Source organism: Urocitellus parryii, chromosome 7 (assembly GCF_045843805.1).
Source record: "Urocitellus parryii isolate mUroPar1 chromosome 7, mUroPar1.hap1, whole genome shotgun sequence".
Taxonomy (NCBI): domain Eukaryota; kingdom Metazoa; phylum Chordata; class Mammalia; order Rodentia; family Sciuridae; genus Urocitellus; species Urocitellus parryii.
In genome coordinates this window covers 150,998,232-151,015,349 of record NC_135537.1, presented here as the reverse complement: position 1 = coordinate 151,015,349, position 17,118 = coordinate 150,998,232, and the positions used below count along the sequence as shown (strand labels likewise).

Here is a 17,118-nt window from a genome sequence, read left to right as displayed (position 1 = left end):
TTGTATGTGGTGCTCAGGATCGAATCCGGGCCGCACGCATGCCAGGCGAGCGCGCTACCACTTGAGCCACATCCCCAGCCCTCCCTGACATATTAATAATGCTTTTTGAGATAATTTTAAGACACATTTTCCAAATTAAATAATAAAGGATTATACTTTATCTGGACTAATCTCAGGTTACAACTTCCCATGCCTGTGTACTCAGAAGTCAGACAAAAAGAAATGAGCTTAAGTACAGAAGCTTAATAATTATTTTATTCTGACATCAAATAACAATTGCCCTTTAACTTCCTTTATTCTATTCTTCTTCATTGATAGTAATATACAGCTAAAACTCCATTAAACTCCAAAAATACCAGCAGGAATAATACATTTATGAAGAAAAGCCACTACTACCATCACCAAAAAGGTGAAGAGGAAAAAAAAAAAAAACATTGGAAATAAGAGAAAGAAAAGGTTAATTTAGTTTGCATGAGATACTTATATGTTTACATAATTTCTCTATTAAGTACAGAGTCTTGCTTTCCATTTACAAATTTAAAAGATGAAAATGTTTAAAATGTTTACTGTTGCCTGGGAAATAATCAACAGCACTCAATAGTTGTTAAATTGTGTTTGTTGTTATTATTAAAGAACTCTTCATCTCAAAATGCTACATACTTAGAATGTGATTTCTTCTTTTTAATTAGGGCATTATAGTTATACACAGTAGTTAAGTTCATCCCGACAAAATCATACATGCATGGAATTCAATTTCAGTTCACTTTTCCTGCCTTTTCTTTCCCCTTCTTACTTCCCTCATTCTCTTTCCTCTTCTCTAAAAGTCTTCCTTTCATTCATCTCTTTATTTATTTATTTGTATGTGGTGCTGAGGACCGAACCCATTCCTCACACAGGCTAGGCAGGTGCTCTACCACTGAGCTACAACCCCAGTCCCATCTTTATGTATTTTTAATTTATTCTTTCTACTTATATATAAAGGTGAAATTCGCTGTGGTATATTTATATATGCACATAGCATGGTCTTAAAAAATTAATTCCTTTTTCCTGTATCTTTTTTCTTTATTTTATATATATCTATATCTATATCTATATATATATATATATATATATATATATTGATATATATATATAATGTTATATATGATTTCTTGATCACATTCTTATCCATAGAATGTGATTTCTAGCTATAGATTTCATAAGAATAACTAAGCCATGACAAAGGAATTTGGAGATTCTGGGGAGATAATTTAAATGTGATTTTACCTGCATAAAAACATTTTTCTACCCAAAATAACTTTAAAAAATAAAAACAAACATTAGTGGGCTGGAGGTGTGGCTCATCGGTAGTTCACTTGCCTGGCATGTGTGAGGCACTGGGTTTGGTTCTCAGCACTGCATATACATAAATAAAATAAAGGTATATCAACAACTAAAAAAATTTAAAAATAAAATAAATAAACATTAGTGCAGCAGTCATTAGAAAATATAGGTAAGATTAACAATTAGGTCAATACTCTTATGTTTACCTTTCCTTCTATCCCTTCCTGCCTTTCTTTTTTTTCTTACTAGGGATTGAACCCAAGGGTACTTTACCACTGAGCTACATCCCCAGCCCTTTTAAATTTTTTTATTTTGAGACAGGGTCTCACTAAGTTGCTTAGGGCCTCATTAAATTGCTGAGACCAATCTTGAACTTGCGATCTTCCTGCCTCAGCCTCCTGAGTTGCTAGGATTACAGGTGTGTACCACTGTAACTGGCTTAACTTCTGTTTGTTGCCTGTTTTCCAGTTGAGTTTCTTAGTGATGAGGATGTTTATTATATCTGTCCTCAATTATATTTATTAAAAGTCCGTGTAGCTATTTCTCAGAAAAAAACAATAGAAAACACTTCTTTTTTTGAGGGGAGGGTACTCGGGATTGAATTCAGGGGCACTCAACCACTGAGCCACATCCCCAACCCTATTTTGTATTTTACTTAGAGATAAATTCTCACTGAGTTGCTTAAAGCCTCACCATTGCTGAGGGTGGCTTTGAACTCGCTATCCTCTGGTCTCAGCCTCCTAATTAATCCCTTCTGGGATTACAGGCGTGCGCCAACATACCCGGCAGAAAACGCTTCTTAACTACAAAGATACAATTTTCATTTACTATAGTAGAATGATTCCTGGGATTAGAGGTTTAGCTCAGTGCTAGAGTACTTTCTTTTTATTTTATTTTATTTTATTTATTTATTTATTTATTTATTTATTTATTTATTTATTTATTTATTTTAGAGTACTTTCTAAGCCTGTGAGAGGCTCTGGGTTCTATTCCAAGCAACACACACACACACACACACACACACACACACACACACACACACTAAAGTGATTACTAACCATGTATAGCTTTTCTCCTGCCTGGAGCTGAATGTTATACTCTTTAGATAATCTATATGTGTTTCTTTTGGAAAAAATATTGTTGAAATACAAACATAAGAAGCACAAACACTATAGCATTAGTCTTTTCTCTAAAAAGTGATTATGGATTAAAATAGGTAGAATATTATTTGTGTGTGTTTCAATGTTTGAAGGAGAACAATGGATATTTACATAATCTAATAATTGTATTTAATGAGGTAATTAGGATCCTTGAATTCCTGAAATTTCAACCAGGAGTTTTCATCTCAGTTAGAGAAAATAAGAACTTGTGCTTTATTCAGAGAGCTTCTAATAAAAATTGAACTCAGAAAGTTAAAAGAGGAATTTAACAGTTGTGGACTCTCAGAATTAAGAGTGTAGTCAGGAGGGGTGTCAGAAAGAAAACAGGAAACGAAGATCTGGGAAGAATGAAAATGACTTTGTGCTGATAAACTTAGAAAGCCTCTGAGAAATCTTGGTAGGCGAGAGGAGTGTCAGAGATTTCCTTTGGACACCAGCCCAAGTAATGACACAGGTAGTTAGTTATTTGGCTCAAGCCTCAAAGAGATGGGAGGAAGGAACTCAGCATGGGGCTAAAAAGTCAGGTAGAGCCTTTTAGTAGGAAAGATAATTTTAAAAGGACAGATCCAAGTCCTCAAATATTGAAAAGGAAAGAAAAATGTACAATGCTCAATTTTACCCCAAATATCTTTTTAATTCATAGCACAATTTAGTTGTGTGTTTAAATCTACTACATACGAAATTATAGCCAAGGAGGAGAAAGAGGTTGTCTAAAAGAGAGGATCATGATAAATCCAGGGCACTAGGTCTCTGAAATATAATTTTTATTTTTACCTTCGAATAGTGATAGCAAGAAGTTAGCTTGAGGCCTGTGGAAACAGAACTGACTGGGCTTTTTATTATTATTGTCCTTTTCACAAATATTCTTTTTAAGAACATAGTAAGACATGCATGGTCTTTTTTTTTTTTTCTTTTCATTTTTGAACTTGGCTTATTCTTGTATTTCTAATTTGTAATTCAAACTTTATCTTTCCTCAGGCTAAAAGAACCACACACCATGTCCAGAAGTCAAAAGTTTCTCATCTGGCTTTCCGATATGTAAGAATTTTAGTTTCTTGATATGCAGGTTATTGCTCTGTGTTTAATAAATATCACATTTAAAATTTAGTGCAAGCTTCCTACATGGAATTTGCAACAAGGACTTGGTGAGCATCTCCTAAGCAAGTAGATGTATGTGAATCATTTAGAAGTAGCTTAATTACTTACTAGACACAAAACCTCAGGAGGAATTTTGAGAGTTAATGTCGTCCACCTTCGTGGGAAAACTGAGCCTCCATTCACCCAGTAAAATGATTTACTTGGGGTCATGTAGCTAATTAGTAGCAGAGTTGTGGTAAATAGCCTTCTGTTTATTCACTGATTCCACTAGTTCACAAATAAAAACATGGTGAAAAGAAGTGTGCAAAACAATATGTAAAAATATATATTGCCTACTGGCACATTTTTTAGAAACATTTGTACCAAGACTCAGCAACAGAGAGGTCCTTCCTGCAGGGTGAAGACACATTAAAAAAAAAAATGCCTTAACTTTTACAATATATTGAGTTTAATTTTAGGTAAACTTATGTAATTGTTTTATGTTTTGCTTTAGAATGGAGCCTTGAATGTTAAATATGTTAATAGTCCTAAATCACAATCTTTTATTTATTTATTTATTATTACCGGGGATTGAACCCAGGGGTGCTTATCCACTGAAAACCCCCATCCCCCATCAGCATTTTTTAATATTTTATTTAGAGATAGAGCCTCACTGAGTTGCTAAGTGTCTTGCTTATCTGCTGAGGCTGGCTTTAAACTCACAATCTTCCTGCCTCAAGCTCCTGACCTGCTGGGATTTCAGACATGCAGCACCATGCCTGGTACAACCTTTTATTATGTAGCTTCTCTTTCAAAGTTTTGGAAAATTGATTTTATGTTTTTTTCTGTGCCACAGGTTTGTTTTTTTTTTTCCCTTTATTCTTGATTTAATTTCTAGTTTTTAAGAACGCGCTTTTGGGGCTGGGGATGTGGCTCAAGCGGTAGCACGCTCACCTGGCATGTGTGCGGCCCGGGTTCGATCCTCAGCACCACATACAAACAAAGATGTTGTGTCCGCCGAAAACTAAAAATAAATAAATAATATTAAAAAAAAAAAAAGAACGCGCTTTTATTTTTTTTTTTTAATATTTATTTTTTAGGTGTAGTTGGACACAATGCCTTTATTTTATTTACTTATTTTTATGTGGTTCTGAGGATCGAACCCAGGGCCTCACACGTGCTAGGGGAGCGCTCTACCGCTGAGCTACAATCCAAGCGCCAGTGCACTTTTAATTGGTGTTAAAAGCACATCAGGGGGCTAGAGTTGTGCATCAGTGGTAGAGTGCATGCCTAGCATGTGTGAGGCACTGGGTTCCATCCTCAGCACCACATAAAAACAAATAAATAAAGTTATTTTTTTAAAAAGCACATGATTTCAGGTTTTTCTTACTTAAGATCGTTCTAATAGATATAACTGAATAGAAATAATATGTATGACTTTCAGATGGGTTCCATGGCGCCCTTCTGTACTCCCATCAACTTAGGAGGCTGATGTAGGAGTATCACAAGTTCCAAGCCAGCCTCAGAAATTTAATGAGACTCTGTCTCAAAATAAAAAGTAGAAATGGCTGGAAATGTAGTTCAGTGGTAAAGTGCCCCTGCATTCAATCCCCAATACAAAAAAAAAAAAAAAAAGAAGAAGAAGGAAAGAATACATATAACTTTCCAGTACAATTAGTTCACATCTTGTTCAAGTGACTTGTAGTCTAAAAGTGCACTTTTAGTTATTTGAAACTAAAAAAAAAAAAAAACTTTTTCATAGGTATTGAATAGTATAACTAATGGATATGTGATTTCTAAGACAACTAACAAAAGACTAGTTTATTATGTAACTGAAGTATGATGGTAAAGAACTTGACATGAATTTCCTGCTTTATTTTAACCTGGCAAGTGGACAACACACACCTCCTAGCTCTCTCACTCTCATTATGGCTCCAGCAGGGAAAGTGAGCAAGCTTCTTCTCCATTAAGGTTTCCATGAGAATGGATTTTCTGGTGGCAGTACTAGGGGAGGTTCTCATTGTCCACCAGCCAGCAGCCAACAGTTAAGGGGGGATCCAGCAGTTAAGATTTGAATTTATCCTCAGGAGCTACTATTACTTAAGACCTTTGCTTGTATTGCTGGAGTTTGGGGATTCAATTAAATAAAGAATTACGAATCTCAAAATTGACCAAGGTAGGACTGAGGACTAATTCTAGTCAGTAGTTAGGACTAAGAAATCCAGCAGGGCATGGTGGCCTGTGATCCCAGCAATTTTGAAAGCCAAGGCAAAAGGATCACAACTTCCAGCAATTAAGCAAGACCCTAAGCAACTTATGGAGACCCAGTCTCAAAGGATAAAAAGGGATGTAGTTCAGTGGCAAAGCATGCCTGAGTTAAATCCCCAGTACTAAAATAAAACAAAAAGAAAAAAAGAAAGAAATACCTAAATCTGTTCTGCCTTTCTTTTCTAGTTTATTAATGAGGAAAGCTTTATTTGACCACCTCACTGCCCGAGGCATTCAAGTAAGTTTCGGAACAATGCATTTTGAAAACAGTGTAGCTTATCAATTTACCACAAGTGTAAAGGGTAGGGGCCTTTAACTGACTTAATTTGAACCCAGATTCTGGTGCTGTTCCCTTGCTGATTCACAAATGAGGACATTAAAATCTACCTTATAGGGCTGGGGATGTGGCTCAAGCGGTAGCGCGCTCGCCTGGCATGCCTGCGGCCCGGGTTCGATCCTCAGCACCACATACCAACAAAGATGTTGTGTCCGCCGAGAACTAGAAAATAAATGTTGGAAAATTCTCTCTCTCTCTCTCTCTCTCTCTCTCTCTCTCTCTCTCTCTCTCTCTCTCTCTCTCTCTCCTCTCTCACTCTCTCTTTAAAAAAAAAAAATCTACCTTATAGTTAGTAATAAAGCATTCGTGTTTCTGTAGCTAGATAGCTCTTTATATAGTATAGACGAGAACAGCTAAGTCAGAGGGGTTGGGCAGTGCATGTTTAATGAGCAAGTGGAATTTTTTTTATAAGTTTACTGATTTCTTAAAATGGCAACTTTAAGAGGTTCTAAGTATGTTGAGATTATATAGATAAATGTTATAAAAATAATTTTCTCTTTTAACATTTGTTTTCATACTTGTGATTTTGATTTCCAGGTGTATGTTTGGGTATTAAATGAAGAACAAGAGTACAAAAGAGCTTTCGATTTGGGAGCAACTGGAGTGATGACAGATTATCCAACAAAGCTCAAGGATTTTTTACATAATTTTTCAGCATAGAAAAAGGAAGTATTCAAAGAAAACACAAAAAGACCTAAGAAAATAAAATTTCACCGTCATTTCCCTAAGATATTTCCAGAATGGTAAAAGTTTTAATCAGTTAAGTTTTTATTACCTCATTTTTAAGCCTGTATGAGAATGTAGAAACAATATATTGTATATTTATTTCAAACAATATTGCATATTTCACATTTGTAAATTGTTTAGAAAGATAACTTGTTTTGAGATGTAAGTAGATTATTAAGATGTCTGTATATACCAGTGTGGTGGAACATTCCTGTAATCCCAGCAGCTCGGGAGGCTGAGGTAGGAGAATAACAAGTTTGAAGCCAGCCTCAGCAATTTAGCAAGGCCTTAAGCAATTTAGTGAGACCTTCTCAAAATTTAAAAAAGAAAAAAAAAGTCTGTATATGATGCTGTATTCTACTAGTCTAAGTAATTTTGAAATCAAAGGCTATTGGATAAATTTGTCATTAGCTTTCACTGGAATAAGATCAACTAATTTAGTAAAAGAATATTATTGAAGGTCTTTAGAGCTGTTTCGCATTGTTTCATTATCTCTAGATACATCTTAGTGAAAAGGGAAAATACAATGGAAGAAGAGCTTGAAAATCAATGTCATAATTATCTGGCAAGTTATGCATCGTTAACAGAAGGCAAGCTCAAAGAAATACTTTATCAGAAACAAAATCTGTAGACTAATTAGATTTCTCAGTTGCTGTTGTTATGGGGATATTGTACTTGTAATCTTTTTCAGGTGTGTAACAATGCTACCATGTCTTTTTTTTAATACATGAAAAATAGACTTTTAGGGCTAGGGCTGGGGCTGGGGCTGAGTGGCAAAGTGCTTGCCTGGTATGTGTGAGGCACTGGGTTTGATCCTCAGCACCACATACAAAAATAAGCAAATAAAATAAAGTCATGTTCTCCATCTACAACTACCAAAAAATTTTTTAAAAATACTTTTGATTTTAAATTAAAACAAGATCCAAATAATCATGTTTTTATGTTTCCTCTAAAGAAATCTAAGATTTTCATTTTCTGTCATTGACTTGACTGTTTGAACCTATATCTAGATTTTAAATAATATCTTGAATCCTAATAATCATATGAAACTGATGAAAGTACATATCATTGTTTCTAATACATACAGTATGAACCATCTGTTGCTGATCCTTAAGAATTCCTTCTTGGGCTGGGTGTGTGGTTCAGAGGTAGAGCACTTGCCTAGCATGTGCAAGGCCCTGGGTTCAATCTCTAGCATGGAAAAAAAAATCATTCTTTAGAGTATGAAGTAGAAAGAGAATGTAATTTTCCAAACATTAGACATCACTTTCTCAGCTGTTCTGATGTGACTTCATGTAATCTATCTCTAATCTTTTTAACTAATTTTATGATCTCAGATTGGAAGATAAATATAGTTTGGAGTAATAAATGTCTTTTACCTAGATTATGCCTCTCATTTGGAATTTGCCAACGATGTAGCTATAAAGGATGACCATACTCTCATCTGTTCCTGGATGACATAAATATCATTTGCTTTGTTGTTTAAACTGAAATAAAGTTTTCCAAGAACAAAATAAAGTGTTCTCAATTTTCTTTTTACAATTATAATTCCAAATACACTTTATAGATTTCTTGCAGAATTTAATGAGATGGTATGAGTAAACAGCTGAGATTTCTCTCTAGAATAGAGAAAAATAAAAGAAAAAATGGAAACACTTTTATTGTAAGGAAATTACTTCTTGGCAATTCTATAAAAAAACTTGGGCAGGTAATCTATTAAGTCAATCATTTTCACTTTTATTTATTGTAATTTATCATTTTCATTTATTGTAATGTATTTAACTTATTACAATGTGTAATTATTTGCTAGGGGTTTGATCATCTTTAATAAAATTCTTTTTGTTCAAATTTGCTTTGTTATGATTTAGAGAAGGTCATATTATAAAGCTAGCACATATTTTATGTGAACCAGTCAAAGATAAGTTACCTAAAATGACTAAAATGTTTTTAAAAATCATGTTTTTGGGGCTGGGGATGTGGCTCAAGCGGTAGCGCGCTCGCCTGGCATGCGTGCGACCCGGGTTTGATCCTCAGCACCACATACCAACAAAGATGTTGTGTCCGCCGAGAACTAAAAAATAAATATTAAAAAATTCTCTCTCCTCACTCTCTCTTAAAAAAAAATTCATGTTTTTCACTGTAGACAGTTGCTGATAGTGGTTACAGGACAATGTAATGTAGGTGATGCCACTAAAGTGTACACTTAAAAAAGTAAAAAAAAAAAAATCATGTTTTAAAAGTTTGATGATTTTATAATCAAGGTAACTTTAAAACTCAATTAAAATATAATATATATAGAAAGGGGTTTGATATTCATTACCAAGTGACATCAGAATAATGCTTTTTGGTTGGGATATCACCTTTTAAAAGAGGTTCAAATCCTGGCATTGTGGCACATGCCTATAATCGCAGCTACTCTAGAGGCTGAGGCAAGAGGATCACAAGTTTAAAACTAGCCTGGGCAACTTGTAGAGAACTTGTCTCAAAATAAAAAATAACAAGTGTTGGCTTCATGGTAGAGTACCCTAGGTTTAATCCCTAATACAAAAAAAAAGTATAATATTCTAATACCATTTCATTTTGAGATATAAGATATAAGATATCTAGTCTTTGACTAGAGAAGTAGTCAAAAAAAAAAATGTGATCAGATTCCCTTGATATGAGCCTAGCACTGGACGTGGTAGACAGCTCTAGGTTTGTCTTGTGTGCCAATAGTATTTCATATGCATAACAATAAACCGCAGTTGGCAGGTAATTAAGCAAGCAATTGCCATGAGGATGTGGGTGAGACTATCTGTAGAATGAGAGTCCTAGGCAGGTTACCAGGGCAAAACAGGACACTAGGTGCCAGTTCTAGGGCCCACGTCTTAGAAAGCTCATTTAACAGAATGATAACACTGGAAATAAGCACAGGGATAAATTGGACTGAGTCTCACAGAGTCTTAAACCTCTTTTATGGCCAGGACTGGGTCTAGAAGTTGGACAGGTGGGTGACTATAGAGGTGGGCATCTAGTTGTTACACTGTGGAGGATGAAATGGCTCTAGTGAGTTGGGAGGAGAGCATAAAACATAAATAACAGGGCTGGGATGTAGTTTCGTGGTAGTGCACTTGCCTAACATGCAAGAGGCCTTGGGTTCTATTCCCAGCATTACAAAAGCAAAAACAAAACTCCAAAACACATAAATTACAGTAATGTTCCAGTAGGGGAAACCACTAACATAGAATGCAGTGTAAATAGTTCTGTCTAGAGATGTGCAACATGGTGTCCCCAGAACTAATCCATTAATTAAAGAAAACACAGGCCTGGGGATATAGCTCAGTAGGTAAAGTGCTAGCCTTGCATGTACAAAGCCCTGGGTTCATTCCCCAGTTCCACAGGGGAAAAAAAAAAAAAGTCAAAAGAGAATCTGACCAGCCACAGTGCTACACACATGTAACATCAGCGATTTGGGAGACTGAGGCAGGAGGATTGCAGGTTCAAAGCCAACCTCAGCAACTTAGCAAGGCCCTAAGCATCTTAGCAAGACCCTGTCTCAAAATAAAAAAAATAAAAATAAAAAAGGTTGGGGATGTGGCATAGTAGATAAGGGCCCATGGGGTCAATCCTTGTTATCCCTCCACACACCCCCCAAAAAAAATCTGCTATAGGTAAGTTTCAATTTAAGGAAGGTCACGAATTCCAGCTTGAAGAATTTGTTCTGAACTGAATGTCATGTCCTAAGAAGGTGGCCAAACTTGAAACATTAAAAATAAGAAATGAAAATGCTAGGCAATAATAGGACAATCATTTCAGTCCCCAAAAGAAAGTGTAAATAGTAGTTGGAGACCAGGCACTAAAATAAGATCAGAACTAAAGCAGTCAGATCAAAGAGTTACAGAGAAGATCAGAATGCTGGGAGTATAATGACATTCATAAAGTCACTATTGATGTTTAGGTTTTCTGCCTCATTTGCATAGCATTGCCAAAATGGAGAGTTGGATAGTTCTATAATCTGAAATAAAGATAAAAGCCTATAGCAGAGAACAGTCTAGAAACTGTTCAAAGGCTAAACAGATCCATACAGATCTAATTGCTAAAAAGTAATTTGGCAAGAGCTGAAGGTGCCCTCAGTGGTAGAGTACATGATTAGTACATGAAAAGCCCTGGGTTCCAGTGACTTGGGAGGCTGAGGCAGGTAGATTGCAAGTTTGAAGAAGCCAACCTTAGCAATTCGGCAAGGATTTAAGCAATTTAGGGAGACCCTGTTTCCACAGGAAAAAAGGACTGGGGATGTGGCCCAGGGGTACAGTGTCCCTAGGTTTGATCCCCAGTACCAAAAAAAAAAAAATCTGAAATTATATCCACCAGTGTCCATAGTGTTTTTTATTTTGTAGACAGAGTCTCACTATGTTGCCCAGGCTGACCTTAATCTTCTGTACTCAAGTGGTCCTCCTATCCCAGCCTCCTGAGTGACTGGGACTATAGAGGTGGTGCTACCCTCCCTGGGCCTAAAAAGATTCTTATTTTTTTAGTGGTACTGGAAAATTAAATTCAAGGCTTCTCATGCTAAACAAATGCTCTACCACTGAGCTACACCCCCAGCCCTCAAAAGATTTCTTAAATATACAGTACAGCATCCTACACAATTGTTGTACAGCAGATCTCTGGAACTTACTCATCTTACATAACCAAAATTTTATACCTACCAATGAGCAACTAACTCCCCTGTTTTTCCTTCTCACTAGTCCTTGGCAATGCACACTTTATTTTTTTCCTTCTATAAGTTTGACTATTTTTATACTCACATAAGTGAAAAGTAAATGGACTAAGTATAGTGAGCTTCTGTGACTAAGGTTTATTGCATTTAGCACAATGTCTTTAGGGTTCATGCATGTTGTAGCATGTTGTAGGATTTAATATTTCAGAGCTTATGCAAAGCCCTCTGGCAGGAAAGAGCTTGGTGCTTAAGGAGAATAGAAAGAAGAGTGAAAAATAAAGAAGGGGAAAGGAACAGAACACAAGTGGAGAAACAGACTTTCGGAAAAAGGATTCTTCATTGTAACAGAAGAGCAATTTAGGGATAAAAGCAAGATTTTGTAGCTTTGATTGTGCAAAGATAAGTTTCCACCTGATAGTTTCTGATTTCTCATTAATGGATGAGTTGAGGTCTTTAGCTAAAACTGAAAATGAGTAAAGGGTGTATATGTTTCAGGAAAGGGAAAGCTTGTCATAGACTCTAGGGAGTGGGAATGTGAGCCTATTGGAGAAAGAGTGGGATTGCTGGATAGATCCAAGGACTAATTTGAGGCTTGAGATTTTGCATTTAAAATGAAATCAGGAGCTGGCAGTATAGCTCAGTGGTAGAGTGCTTGCCTAGGAAGCACAAGGCTCTAAGTTTGATCCTCAGGAAGACAGAGAGAGAGAGAGAGAGAGAGAGAGAGAGAGAGAGAGAGAGAGAGAGAGAGAGAGAGAATTCTGAAGAGTTTAATGGGGAAAAGAATAAGTAGAGAGCTGAGCTTTAGAATACACTCAAAGAAAACATATGTGGTCTGAAAAACAGAAGTAGGGGGACTGGGGTTCTGGTTCAGTGGTAGAGTACTTGCCTAGCACATGTGAGGCACTGGGTTGGATCCTCAGCACTGCATTAGAAAAACAGACAAATAAACGGTATCATGTCCATCTACAGCTAACTAACTAACTAACTAAATAAATAAATAGAAGTAGAGGAGCATAATGTCCTCAACCCATGAAAGCAGAAAATTTAAGAATGAAGATGGTTATCAGAAGTGCCCCAAATGGGACACTGAAATCAAAGAAGGCAAGGGCTTAGAGAGGATGACAGCATTTGCTTTAAAAGGAGGCCTCTCTGGGCTGGGGATGTGGCTCAAGCGGTAGCGTGCTCGCCTGGCATGCGTGCGGCCCGGGTTCGATCCTCAGCACCACATACCAACAAGAATGTTGTGTCTGCCAAGAACTAGAAAATAAATATTGAAAAATTCTCTCTCTCTCTCCTCTCTCTCTCTCTCTCTCTCCTCTCTCTTTAAAAAAAAAAAAGTGAAATACTTAAAAAAAAAAAAAAAGTAGGCCTCTGTGACTTTGGTTCATTTATCTCTTTAGTTGGTGAAACTGATACCACACCATAAAGGGAGAAAGTGGGCTGAACAATGCTCAATGAGTCTGGTGAAACTCAGCCATTTATCCAAAGAAAGTAGAGAACCAGGGCATTTGAAAGAGCAGCAGTAACAACCAGTTCTGTTCTACATGGGGAGGCTCATCAAAGCCTGAAAACAGGGAGCTAGTGGAGAGACTACTGGAGACAGAATATGTGAGCAAAGATCTCTTCAGGACTGAGTGCTGGCCGTGGTAGTGCACACCTGTAATTCCAGCAGCTTGGGAGGCTGAAGCAGGAGGGTCACAAGTTCAAAGCCAGTCTCAGCAATTTAGTGAGGCCCTGAGCAACTTAGTGAGACCCTAATTCACAATAAAACATAAAAATGGGCTGGGGATGTGGCTCAGTGTTTAAGTACCTCTGGGTTCAATCCCACCAAGAGATGTTGGCTCCATGGTAAATTGCCCCTGGGTTAAATCCCGAACACCAAGAAGAAAGAAAAGCTGTCCAGATGAACCCCAGAGAGTGTCCCTTGTGTCCACACAAACATGGGTAGCCAACACACGGATAGTTTAACCCACCTATTAGCTTCCAAAATTTAGGATCTTTTTATTTTTTTTTTCCTTCTGCAGTGCTGGGGATCAGACCCAGGGCCTCATTCATGCTAGGCAAGTTGTATGCCACTGAGTTACATCCCCAGCCCTCACCCTATGTCTTTAAACAGGTCAGGAACTGTTTTGTGTTTTTAGTGACAGAGTTTTAGTCTGTAATAGGTTAATTCATAATAACAAGTCTTTCAGGGGATGGTGGTATTATGGAGCTGGGGCCTTTTGAGAAACTGAGGCACTGAGAAGATCCCTCTTCAAACCCTGATTCTTGCAATCAATTCAGAAAGATTTGAGACATCACTCAGAGTAACAGAAATGAGTTTATTGAAGCAATAGGAAAAAGGGAAAGGGGACACTCTCAAGGGTGAGAATGGGTTCTCTCAGAGAGGAGAGGGAGAGGGACAATGTGTCTCTCCTCCACTCCAGTTTTATAGGGGCTCCCACCCAGGTCCACTTGATTTTGGACGGACAACAGAGTGACATCAGATTTTTCAAGTCCCCATTGTCATGGCAACTCTAGGTCACCTTGGTCCCTGCTGACCAAATCTAATTGGATTCTTAGTCTTTCATTCTTACAGAGTTTATGGTTAGGAGGAACTATTCTTATCTCCCAGAGTTTCAGGATCTGATCACAAAAGTCTCCTCCCTCAGGGTAACTTGGGTTCCTCTTGTCCCCATTATCTTGGGTCTGAATTTAACAGGTAGTTGGCTGAGGAATGTGACATATCCTGTCTACTTGGGCCAGGCAGAGCTGCAGGTAAATTGCTTCTTAGAAAAGAAAGCATGTAGCATCAGCCCAGAGCACCCATTTTATAGAATTATTCCCTTAACCTCAGGTTCCCACCATTCACATCTGTCTGTCCCCTAGGCACACACTTAGAACCCCACTACAGCATAGGCTGAGGCAGAGTAAGCCCCTGACTCAAAATGAAACTAAAAGGATTGGGGTGTTGGTACAGTGGTAGAGCACTTGCTTAGTATGTAGGAGGCCCTGGGTTCAATCCCCATAACTGAGGTGTGTGGGGGGGACACTTTTAAAAATATTTTTTAGTTGTTGATTGACCTTTATTTATTTACTTATATGTGGTGCTGAGGATCGAACCCAGTGCTTCACACATGCTAGACAAGCACTCAACCAACTGAGTCACAACCCCAGCCTGAAAAACTGTGTTTTAAAAAAGTTTCAGGGCTGGGGATGTGGCTCAAGCGGTAGCGCGCTCGCCTGGCATGCCTGCGGCCCGGGTTCGATCCTCAGCACCACATACCAACAAAGATGTTGTGTCCGATGAGAACTAAGAAAAAATAAATAAATGTTAAAATTCTCTCTCTGTCCCCCTCTCTCTCTCACTCTCTCTTAAAAAAATTTTTTTTCAAAGTATTCAGAATGCTTTTTTTTTAAAAAAATGTTTTTTAGTTGCCAATGAACCTTTATTTAATATGCAGTGCTGAGACTGGAACCCAGTGACTCATACATACTTGGTAAGTGCTCTACCACTGAACTACAACCCCAGCCCCTTAAGAATGCTTTTTTAAAGGTTTATGTAAAACAACACCTTCAAAATACATTTATATGGTATTTCTTCAAGAGTATGTAGAAAAATCTTTCATCAGTTAAAACATCACTGCAGTAGACCCAGCAAACGCTAGGCTTTCAAGGTCAAGGATACTTTCATGGGCATTTATTTAAGTGTTTATTTTGGTACTGAGGGTTGAACCCAGAGGAGCTTAATCACCAAGCCACATCTGCAGCGCCCCCCCCCCGCCATTTTAATTTTTTTTTTAGTTGTAGATGGACACAATACCTTTATTTATATGTGGTGCTGAGGATTGAACCAGGGCCTCACACTTGCTAGGCAAGTGCTCTACTGCTTAGCCACATCCCCAGCACTCTTTTTTGAGACAGGGTCTCCCTAAACTACTTAGGACCCCACTAAGTTGATGAAGCTGGTCTTGAACTTGTAATCCTCATGCTTCAGCCACCCCCATGGGTAGGATTACCAGCATACACCACCACATCCACCTTCATAGGCTATTTCTCTAGTTGGGACTAGAGAAATGTCTCTGAACATATATGAAAACAACAAGGAAAAAGTGCAACTTTCTCCCCAGCATGAAACCAGCTCTTGATGTTGCCTTGCTGCAACTTATGAACATTCTTTTCCTTTGGGATCTACCAGCTCTGCTTAACAGCTGTGACTGCAGTCAAGTTACCTAGCTTTTCCAGGCCTTCGTTTCTCTAGCTATAAAGTTGAGGTAATTAATATTTATTTATTTTATATGTAAAACATTCTGGTTCATGCCTGTAATGACATTGTCTTGCAAGGCTAAAGCAGGAGGATCACACATTTGAGGACAGTCAGGGTAACTTAGTGAGACCTGACTCCAAAGAAAAAGGGCTGAGGGTATAGTTCAGTGGTATAGTTATCCCTGGGTTTAATCCCAGTGCCAAAAAAAAAAAACCACTCAAAATGTTGTTGAATATGTGACAGGTTCTTGATAAATAGTAGCTAATATGCTCTGCAAGGTGATGCATGTGTGAAATCTCAGGGAATGGGGAGGCTGGAACAGAAAGATAGCAAGTTGCAGGCCAGCCTCAGCAATTTAGCTAGATCCTGCTCAAAATAAAAAATAAAAAAGGTTGTGGGGGATATAGCTCAGGGATAGAGTTCCCCTGAGTTCAATCACCAGGATTGAAAAAAAAAAAAAAAAACCACCTAATACTGTTATGGTTGACATTATATTCTCATGTTTGTTCAGGGAAAAAATAATGCCCAACCCACAGACAACTAGATTTATTTTTAATATTCAAGGAAAGCATGGCAGTAAACACAGAAGATTTTGTTTTCCAAGTGCTGGGTCTCAGCCACGGTCACAGTGACATGTTCTTATTAGTGTTTGAAGTTAAATTCTTAGACCAGCCATTTTGAGCTAGTGCTTTGACTTACCCATCACCAAAAGCAACCAGAAGCTCACTGGTAGAGGTAAAAGCCCGCCCTTTCCTTTAGCCGTAAGGGGCGGGGCCACATTACTAGAACCAAGAAGAGAATGCCTCCTTTGCTTTAAAACTCAGGTTGTGATTGGCTGTTATTCGGCATTATGTTAATTTAGCATGACATTTGAAAACTTTTCTAAACAAGTACGTTTCCATTTAAAACGTTAAACTGTGCTGTTAAGTGATAATATTTGGAAATATCGTATCGCAAAGCGTGTTTTACTGTTTATTTTACAGCGAAATTAGAAGTGATGAAAACTACCTCATCATCACTTAAAAGTGAATAATTATGGTAGACCCAGCAGGGACTGGTGGGAGTAGGTTAAGACTATACTTTCAGGGATCATTTCTATAGTATGTTACTAGAGAAGTTTCTCTGATCGTGTAGAGTACCGAAAGCCACGAGGAGGAGTTGAGTGGTCTCTCCTGAGCGTGAAGCAGGCACTGGGTGTTGCTTTACTGCAGCTGCTCTTTGCCATTGATGATCGTTCTTAACTCTTTTGAGGTTAAGAGGGAGAGGCCACTGTCTGAGTGGT

The 17,118-nt window shown here is 37.7% G+C and overlaps 1 protein-coding gene and 1 non-coding gene across 3 annotated transcripts in view; both read left to right on the top strand.

The window, feature by feature from the left end:
• Positions 1-8,593, top strand: part of Gdpd1 (glycerophosphodiester phosphodiesterase domain containing 1) — a 47,047-nt gene extending 38,454 nt beyond the window's left edge. The window contains exons 8-10 of one of the 2 annotated variants that reach the window (XM_026407340.2): positions 3,462-3,521; positions 6,015-6,066; positions 6,703-8,593. In XM_026407340.2, coding sequence (XP_026263125.1) covers positions 3,462-3,521; positions 6,015-6,066; positions 6,703-6,825 — 235 coding nt within the window. In that variant the 3' untranslated portion in view covers positions 6,826-8,593. The remainder of the gene's footprint in view (positions 1-3,461; positions 3,522-6,014; positions 6,067-6,702) is intronic. The other variant, XM_077800700.1, reaches the window with a different exon arrangement.
• Positions 8,594-16,906: 8,313 nt separating this feature from the next.
• On the top strand, positions 16,907-17,118 carry LOC144256344 (small nucleolar RNA U3). Its single transcript, XR_013344106.1, has one exon. It is a non-coding gene; the product is annotated as a small nucleolar RNA U3 (small nucleolar RNA).